This window comes from Anastrepha ludens, chromosome 2 (genome assembly GCF_028408465.1).
Source record: "Anastrepha ludens isolate Willacy chromosome 2, idAnaLude1.1, whole genome shotgun sequence".
NCBI lineage: Eukaryota > Metazoa > Arthropoda > Insecta > Diptera > Tephritidae > Anastrepha > Anastrepha ludens.
Window position 1 is genome coordinate 177,520,106 of NC_071498.1, and position 9,713 is coordinate 177,529,818.

Sequence of the window (9,713 nt, forward strand, 5' to 3'; positions counted from 1 at the left end):
ATTAGTATATATTTTTCTAAATTTCATATAATTTCACAAATTTTACACTCACACGCGTGTTTTTACTCATTTTTATACTTGTATTCCAAATATTTCAATGAAAATTAAATGCAAATACATCTACTAAAATCACCACTTTCCAGTTTAAAACGAGAATAATAATTAATTGGAATTGACAACAGTATAGTGTTGCCGGATGGCTACAAATGAAAATAAAAATATGAACAAAAATTAATTATTTTCAGTTCAGTATTGTGTATCCTTACTACACACAAGCATATGACGTTTTAATTTTTGGTTTAGTGATTTTAATGTGGAAAGGAGTTCTACGCAAAAATATAATGGAGCCAGACTGATGAGGGTTATTTTTTGAAGCGTGGCCGAAGGCCGCTAACGCAGAAAAAAGGTATATGCAAAAATTCTACAAATTTACAAAAAACCTTTTAATCGACGCTCCTGTAAAATTCAATTTTGTATGCTTATATTTTCCAAAATGTTTCTCAATTCTAAACTTAAGCGAAAAATACTGCAGATTTACGAACAACCTTCCAGTGAACGAGCTTCGCTTATTATTTGCGGTGTCTGGCAACGTCAACTTTTCGCTAAATTACACAACTTTAACAATAAATTACTTAAAAACTATAAGCCTCCGGAGGATACCGTTTTCAGTTTTAAGATAAGGATACACCCCTCTATCCCTCTTTTACAACCCTCCTTTTCAGAGTTCGTTACATTATACTTAAATTTTCCCCTGACACTTTTTTTTGGGAAAGTTTTATTAGGAGCCTGCCTTCCCTTATTTACAACACGATTTTGATGCATAAACCTTTCAATAATGTGCTGAACTGTTGCCGAACTAATATGCATGATACAATTTCAGCTATTTTACGATGCGACAATCCGTTTCTGAAATGCTTCTATACTAATGCTTTTCTATCGAAGTACGCGATCCTATGGTTAAAACGCTTCTTTTTTTGTTATACACTGTTTTGCATTTTATATTGAGAAATGAAATTAGACAAAATAAAAAAAATATCCGCATACTCTGTTTTTCGATTTTCGCAAAATATTGTGGAATATAGAACACTTTACAAAAAATCGTATCTGTATCAAATAAGGTGAGAGTGGCTGTAAGTATAAACACTTCATGGCGATATTTATTGGCCGTACCTCATTAGATGAAAACATGTCTTTAGTCTTACTGATAGTTCGGGAGCCAGGGGTCATTTTGACCTCATCATTTCATGCCGACTGATTTTAATACTGAAGGCAGACGCCATCCAATGGAAGACGAAACCAACCGTCAGCTGGTCCAGTAGCGGTGGGTACGTGCGTGGGATGATGCGAAACGTGTTGAAAATTTCGCGCGCCGCCGAGATGTATGAACGCAATGATACATTCTGACAGTCTTTCCACCGCTATAAACGCAACTGACCATCATTATTACATTTTTATATGTGTCCAAAATTATGTAAAAAAATTTCAATCGGCATAAAGTAGTTTTACTTTACAATTTTTGAAGTGAAAACTTCTTTAGAATCGTTGGGAGTGATTTGAGAAAAAGTGAAACGAAAAAAGCGACACTCTTGGCTACGAATATTACATATACACGTAGCGACGAACTAAATAACTTTTAGGCCAGCGCCGACAGCATGGCGCGATAGCCGAGCGGCTAGCAATGTGAGCTTCCGATCCAAAATCCTTGGTTCGAATTACAAGAAAAAAAATTTTTTATACAGTTATTTTATTTTTTTATTTTATGATATGTTTATGAGGAGCTTTTTTTCATGGCAGAAATACACTCGGTGTTTTGCCATTGCCTGCTGAGGGGTGAACGCTATTAGAAAAATATTTAGTTTTCCTTAATTTTGGTGTTTTCACCGAGATTCGAACTGACGTTCTCTCTGTGAATTCTGAATAGTAGTCACGCACCAACCCATTCGGCTACGGCGTTCGTTTAATTTGACTGATGCAAAAATGAGGAAAAATATATGAATAAAGTTTGCTTACTGTTTACACATTTTCCAAAGGTGACGGAGAACCAAAAAAAAAAGTCGATTTTCAAACAAATACGAGTGCATATGTGTAATTGTGTTAGAGTTTCGGTCACGCCCCAGCAAAACCTGCGTGCATATGTGTTTGTAACATTCAAAAAAATGTAATTGTGTTAGAGTTTCGGTCACGCAGGTTTTGCTGGGGACGCTCATAATAGCAACCGCGTGTGTATTTTTATATTCGTAAATATTTTCATTTTTAAATATTTACCGCAATTATGCCGAAAAATAATGCAGAAAAGTGTCGTGAATATCGACAGAAAAAAAATCAATAAATAGCATCACGGAATTCATTCACGAAAATTTAATAAAGTATACACCAGAAGTATCGCGGATACTTAGAAAAGATTACAATAAAGTTCCAATGATTTTAAGTGGCGATTTCAACGTAAATTTTGCATTGGACACGGCGGTTCCTTTAATTGACGTTCTCAATACAACATTCAATTTAAAAATGTGTAACAATCGCACTGAATCGACAACACGATCAAAAACAACCATTGACGCGGTATTTCAAAGACATGTTGACAACATCGAAACCAAAGCATTTGTATCATATTTTAGCTATCATAAGCCACTCGGATCATTTGTTGAAATTGAAAACATTGAGGATGAATAATAATAAAATGAAGAAAATAAAATATGAACTTTATAGCAATATTATAATGAACCTATAATTATCTTGCTCCTAATGCTGCTTTCGTCTTATTCTCTCTCAGTTTGTTTTACGGAAGGTTTCACTTCTAACGCGTCTAACCGTTAGACTGGTGTTTTTTTTTTACAAGTTCACCTGTTCAGCTGGCGTGTTTTCCCCCCCTCTACTGCGCAACTGACTTTTTTTTTTTATTTTACTAAATAAATGAAAAATACATGAAAAAAATTTCAACCGGTATAAAATTAGTTGGTAGAAATTTTTTTTCGACACGTTTCGTACCGTCCCACAATCACACCCACCGCGGGTGCGCCAGCTGACAATCACTTTCGTTATTCATGAAAGCTAAATCACAAGTATAGTCAAGAATTTAACGGTATAAAAACGGAGTCCAAAATCGACCACTGGTTCCCGGACTATGAGGGAGGCATATGAAATACTTTGAAGCCGCTTTTCTTGACATTTTGCTTTTTTGAATTATGACACTATTGGAGTAAAAGAGCTATTTACATATGTTTGTATATAACTTTGGCAGGTACTAAAATTGAAGCATAATTCTGGGATTTAACTGGCAAATCATATTCAGCACGCTAGCACCTCATTTCAATTCGATTTTGCTACCAGATATTCAATTAAATTTAATTTAAATAAGATTTTCATTGTGAGGCAGGACAAAAATTCTTAGGTTAAAGAAAATTTGTAAGTGTTTATTAACAGCCCTAACAAAGAACAGTACGACTGTTTTTCTAACGAACAATTTGCATTACTGATATGTATTTAGAAAGATATTCCATTGGCAACAATCCGATTGTTCTACCTTTGGTCGTTGAGAAAAAAATGTTTTTTTAACTAGTGTTGCTGTTGTTGTAGCAAAACATTATGTAGTGTTTGTTGTTGTTGTAACAGTTCATTAAGTGGGGTTGTTGTTGTAGCTCATTATGTAGTGGGTTTGTTGTTTTTGTAGCAGCTTATTATGTAGTGTTTGTTGTTGTTGTTGTAACAGTTCAATAAGTAGTGTTTTGTTGTTGTAGTTCATTGCGTAGTGCTTTTGTTGTAGCAGTTTATTAAGTAGTATTTTGTTGTTGTAGTTCACTGCGTAATGTTTTTGTTGTTGTTGTAGCAGTTCATTAAGTAGTGTTGTTATTCTTGTTGTATCATTTCAGTAAGTAGTATAATAAACCCCATAGTGTCACCCTCACATCCCCCCAACCGACACTAAAGACATAGTCAGAATAGCATACGATTCCTATTTTGCTTTAGTGTTAAGATACAGAAAATACAGAATAGCCCAAATAAAACCAATCGATTCTAAACGCATTCCCCCATACATTTGCTTCTGAAGTTACTACTTTGACCGAATATACATAAATGCAAAACTTTTCCAAAAACATTTCTCACAAACTTTCTGATGGCTTTTCTGGTGTCGTAGAATGGGCTTATAGAAAAATAATGAATAATAAATAATTGACTTATTAAAGGAATGAAAATCAATCGTCGATCGTTATGTGCTTACGTCAAAGATATTTACAATTTGATTTTTTGAGACTAGTTCAAATGTTTAATGAATATTTTTATGCATACAAATAAGAAAAATGCATATAAACCACAGAAATATTTTAACTAAGTAGTAAATGATTTATAATTTAATTGTGATACTTGTATGTATATATATACTCGTGCCACACGCTTATCCACTATGTGCCAGCAATAAATATTATAAACACTACTCTGGGATAGCCATCAACACTCAATTATGTGCCAAAATCAGATCCATCATATCAGTCAATAGACAGCGCTAGTGTCAGAGGACTGGTCAGTGTGTTTGATTGAAAGGATTCTCCGGCGATTTGTTCCATTCTTTCATAAGTATTTGTTTCCATTGCGACATACGTAGCGAGGGATTTTCTGCTTTGATACGTGGCAGATTGGCTGTCTCGAATGTTCTATAAGCTGCACGCATTCGCTTCTCTGGATGCTTGTCTTCCTCGTCATCTTTCACACTGTCAGATATTAAGAAAAATTACCAAAATGTCTTAAATAAGAATTGCAGCATTTAATATTTTACCTTAAAGCAACCAAAGCCTGATCGACACTAGTTGCTATATCCACATCTGCCATGGAGCGATTCAAATTTTCTTCGATAATCGGTTCCGGCAACACTACACGAGCTCCCGCTTGAGGTTTAGCAGCGTTAATGGCATCGATAGCGCGTTGTTTCTTTTCCAGCTCCTCCAATATTTGTTGGCGATGAATTTTTGCCAGTGGTTGTTTGCCTTGTGTCTTAATGGAGGACATTTCTTGATCGAGCAGCGCCTGAGATGTAGGTAACCATAGGATTATGGAATTAATATAGTCCATTGATACGAACCTTTGCCTCTGCCTTTCGCCGCACAGCTTCAGCGCGTTTCTTTTCTTCCTCCTCACGACGTTGTTGTTTCTTCGCCAAATTCTTATCATTGTCTTGCCAAAGTCGATCCTCAGCCTCCTTCACAGCTCGTTCGCTTTTGGCCTGCTTTACAGCTTGCTTCCGTTCACGCGCTTCCACCGCCTTCGAATTCATTCCCATCTTCTTTGGCATTTTTGTATATAGTTTTAAATATTTTTTTGTGTGAAATATTGGCCTCGTCTAAGGTGTTTAATTAAAATCCGCACATACAGTAATTTCGCGAAATTATACAAAATTTTGACGTTTTCCAAAGTTGTGCACAAAACAGGGTTGATGCGTGCTGAAAGAAAAACACAAAAATTTAATTCGTGTGCCAACACTGTAAACAAGCAAAACAGCTCACAGCTGACGTTCTCTGGCAGCTGTTCATGCGAATGTCATTTGAGACGAGTGTCCGAAGCAAAATCTTAAGAAAATAAATAAAAGTGCTGCTAGGCAAAAATAAACAAAATATTACCAAAATGGATATAATAAAAGCTGAAATCGCTAGAAAGCGAAAATTGCTTGAGGAAAAACAGCTTGTGGATGACAAAAAAAAGTATTTCAAACGGGGTGAACTTATTGCCAAGAATACAGAAGAAATACTGCAAAAGGTGGGTTACAAGAAACAAGAAAGCCGTGAAGAGGATCAAGCACCAGAAGGGCACTATAGCTACGACTCGGAAGGGCAAAACATTCTCCCGCGCTCTGAAGTTATACGGCGTTTGCGAGAACGTGGCGAACCTATACTTATTTTCGGCGAAACGGAAGCCGATGCATTTCACCGCTTGCGGCAATGTGAAATCTCACAACCAGAGTCGAATCGTGGATTCCGCAATGACTTCCAAGAAGCCATGGAACAAGTAGATCAAGCATATTTGCAGGAGATGTTTGCCAATGCACCCACAGCTAAAGAAGAGCAAAAGTCAGAATTGGCCGAATTGGATGAAACTGTGACGTGGGACAGCATAAAAGAGAGCGCCATCAAGATGGGTCGAGGCAACAAAGAGTACGACATGGATGTTATTATAACTTTATTGACGTTTTTGTTAAAAATGTGGAATGACCAAATCGCCACTTATTCGAAACAGGAAAAAATGTCTACTAAAACAAAAATGGCTCGTGTGATTTTTACTCAAACACGCGAATATGTGAAGCCCTTATTCCGCAAATTAAAACATCACACCTTGCCGGAAGATATATTGGATAGTTTGCGTGACATTTGTAAACGTCTACTCAATCGTGATTATATCACAGCTAGTGATGCTTATTTGGAAATGGCCATAGGCAATGCACCCTGGCCGATTGGTGTAACTATGGTGGGTATACACGCACGTACTGGACGTGAAAAGATTTTCTCTAAAAATGTCGCACATGTAATGAACGACGAAACGCAACGAAAGTACATACAAGGTCTAAAACGACTGATGACCAAATGCCAAGAATACTTCCCGACTGATCCCTCGAAATGTGTAGAGTATGTCAGCAAAAAGGATCGCTTTTAATGACTTGGAATGATTCCAATAAAGTTTTTTTTTTATTTAATTATCTAATAAGAATGATTAGTTGTAATTGTGAATATTCTCCTTTTTTAAATAAAGTTATAAATATGTCCGAGATAGTTGTCACAAATGCTTTATTATATACTGGAAGGGAATGAATGTTGTCACACGTTTATTTCTTGCCCAGCTCAGCAGCACGTTGGCTGGATTTTTCTACAGCATTGATGAGAGTTGCGCTGCAAAATTAATACAAAATTGCATTATTTCTTAAAAGATAACTAAATTCACTTACCGCAAGTTGCCCTTTTCCAATTCATGCACACCTACAATAGTTGCACCACCTGGTGAACAAACCTAAAAGCGATAATGAGCGCGTAATTTAAGTATAATTTTTGGAATGTTATATGAGTATATGAACTTAGTAACCTCATCTCGTAAAACCGCTGGATGTTTGCCGCTCAGCATTACCATTTTTGCAGAACCAAGTAACATTTGCGCCGCAAACTGCAGTGCCATTTGCCTCGGCACACCTTGTTTAACGCCGCCATCAGCCAAAGCTTCAATTATAGTATACACAAATGCCGGCCCGCACCCAGCTACACCAGTTACAGAGTCTATCATAGCCTCTGGCACTTGCTGTGCGATGCCTAAGGAATTCAGCATCAAGTGTAGTTTCTCCAAATCCTGTTGCTTTACATAGGAACCAGGTGTGTACACAGTGATGCCCTCACCAATTTGCATGGGTGTGTTGGGCATTGTGCGTATCATTTTTAAGCCATCCACAAAAGAGAATTTCTAGAATAAAGGAAATTAGTTATCAACTGCGTTAGTGGCTTGCACGCGTTATCAGAAAAGTTCATAAGCAGTCAATAATATAGAACTGAGTGTTTACGTTTGCAAAAAGTTATTTTTTAAAGGCATTTGCTTACCTCCTCCAGTGTCTTGAGATTTACCCCAGCCAATACCGAGACAAATAATTTATCTTTGTCTTTCGCAGTGGTAGTATACATTCCACGTAAGTGTGTGGCCATTGGTGTTAGAATATGTGGTTTCACGCATATAAATATAATGTCAGCCTTGTCCAGTACTTCGCAATTATTGTCTGTGGTTGCTATGCCTATATCTCGCCAACGGGCCAAGTTCTCGGTATTCGGTCCTGACACAAGCACCTGTGAGGTTTTCACAAATTCCCGTGTAATAAGCCCGGAACCTATAGCGAAGGCCATATTGCCGCCACCGATGAAACCGATTTTTTCGTCCAATTTTGCCATTTCAGATTGGATTAACTAGAGGTGCACTAAGTGGCCAGAGGATGGGAAGAAGTCTAATAACGTTAATTAAAAATAATGAGAACGTTTTGATTAAAGCTAAGTATGGTTTTCTTTTTTTTTTTATTATTATTAAGTGCCAGATTGCTAATTCACAATATTCGTATTTGGCATTGTATACACAGTCTGCAATGCATTATTGCATGTATACATTTTGTTGTTATTTACAGTTCAACTTCAAACATGCACTATCTTTTTATTTATATTATTTTATCTATGGAGATCGTCACTTTTTATCACCTTTTTATCACAATCCCACTGTCGTAGTATCTATCCGTCTTCCGCTACCGGCTGCAATTTACTTTATTACGCAATAACAGTGCAAAATTGCCAGATGCGGGAATTAGAAGTTTTGTCGGAAATTCTGCAATGTGCATTGCTTTGCGCCAGAGGATATTTTTATGGGATTTCTCCTAGTAATGATTGCCATAAATAATAGGTGTGTAAAAGCGATGTAAAACTCATAAATCATATACGTTTACAACAGGTGAACTAGCAGTTAAAGTTTGTATAAAAATTCTTCCATACAAATGAGATAAATTTACGCTTTGATTTCGTTGTTTAACCAATGCATGCAAATTTATATATCAAATAATACAACCCTGCACGGTGCTCAGCTGATGTATCCAACACAAATTTGATTTGTATAGTAAAATGGAAATGGGGAAATAAATTAAAGAAATGCAAAATGAAATCTTTCCGCACTTTCTCCTTCAATTTACGTTGGTTTTATGCACTAGAAAATAATGAATTGAAAGTCAAGGGCAAAAAATAACCCTGGCGTTATGTGGATTTTTATTCCGCCATTTAAAGAAAAGCGAAAAAAATGAAGTGATTTTTGTTTTTCACTGGCGGTCTTTTGTTTTTTAATATGTCCCAGCAACTCAGTTGATCGGCTCAGCTACAAAAAACTTGTATCAAGTAGATAAGTACCGCTAGTAGATTTTTTGTGTCAGTAGTTTATGGCCCATGAAATATGTATCTGAATTATAAATATTGGTGATGTCTAAATATTATATAATAAAATATAGTTTTCTTTTTTTGTATTCAATTATATGGTACATAAGAATATGACTTAAAAAACATATTTTGTGTATCTTCAATTGCCGTAGTCATATTGTTTTGTATAAGTGCATATTTATATCCCATGTATCTACTAACATTTTTTGTGGGTGTTTCACCTTTTAGCGCCATCTGTGATCGAATAGCTAGCTTTACTTTTTTTGAAAGCTGCGTTTATAATAATTGACTGCTTCCTCTTCCTCGCCTCTACAGCTTCTGCAGTATTAATGAGAAAATGCTCATTAAATCCGAAGGCAAGCGATGAAGGTGGCGTACAGACTTAAGTTAAATGGAGTCTGGAGAAACGAAGATATGCCACCAGTTGTCGGAACGATGCACACTGTTCTCGATGCCAGCGGGCAATCGGATGTCTTACGTTTGCTTCATTGGAAAGTATGATGTTTTGATGCAGATAGAGATCAATGGTTAAGTCCAGATAATCTATTAACGGGATATCAGCACACTTTCTACACCGACGGATTCAAAACCAGTGATGGATGGTACTTGAACGAAGACACTAAGTACTTCTTTACGGTAGTCTATGCCATCTTGAATGTGGCGTATTGGCTAATTCAGAAAAAGCGGCAGGGCAGTAGTATTGGAATTTGTAGTGACAGTCAAGCTGCGCAATCGGCCCTTGCTAACCTCCGCTGCTCTGCGAAATTAGTCGGTAAATGTAAGGCAAAACCG

General features: G+C 36.5%; 3 protein-coding genes across 4 annotated transcripts; 1 reads left to right on the top strand and 2 right to left on the bottom strand.

Annotated features, from left to right (window-relative positions):
* Nucleotides 1–4,229: 4,229 nt before the first annotated feature.
* LOC128855924 (coiled-coil domain-containing protein 124) lies at nt 4,230–5,419 on the bottom strand. The gene is made up of 3 exons (XM_054091170.1): nt 5,075–5,419; nt 4,772–5,019; nt 4,230–4,706 (listed from the first exon to the last, which is right to left on the bottom strand). Exons 1-3 carry the CDS (start codon nt 5,282–5,284, stop codon nt 4,520–4,522), a joined length of 645 nt encoding a protein of 214 aa, XP_053947145.1. The 5' UTR covers nt 5,285–5,419; the 3' UTR covers nt 4,230–4,519.
* A 94-nt stretch (nt 5,420–5,513) lies between these two features.
* Nucleotides 5,514–6,763, top strand: LOC128855922 (pre-mRNA-splicing factor 18). The gene has a single exon (XM_054091167.1). It carries the CDS (start codon nt 5,614–5,616, stop codon nt 6,634–6,636), a length of 1,023 nt encoding a protein of 340 aa, XP_053947142.1. The 5' UTR covers nt 5,514–5,613; the 3' UTR covers nt 6,637–6,763.
* LOC128855923 (uncharacterized) lies at nt 6,631–8,311 on the bottom strand. Of its 2 annotated transcripts, none has more exons than XM_054091168.1 (5): nt 8,202–8,311; nt 7,563–7,957; nt 7,060–7,428; nt 6,926–6,987; nt 6,631–6,869 (listed from the first exon to the last, which is right to left on the bottom strand). In XM_054091168.1, the coding sequence occupies exons 2-5, from the start codon at nt 7,902–7,904 to the stop codon at nt 6,806–6,808; spliced, it is 837 nt and encodes a 278-aa protein (XP_053947143.1). In that variant the 5' UTR covers nt 7,905–7,957; nt 8,202–8,311; the 3' UTR covers nt 6,631–6,805. The 2 variants fall into 2 exon arrangements, with proteins under 2 accessions (XP_053947143.1, XP_053947144.1); XM_054091169.1 differs by having other exon boundaries at nt 7,563–7,930; nt 8,202–8,296.
* Between the last annotated feature and the right edge of the window lie 1,402 nt (nt 8,312–9,713).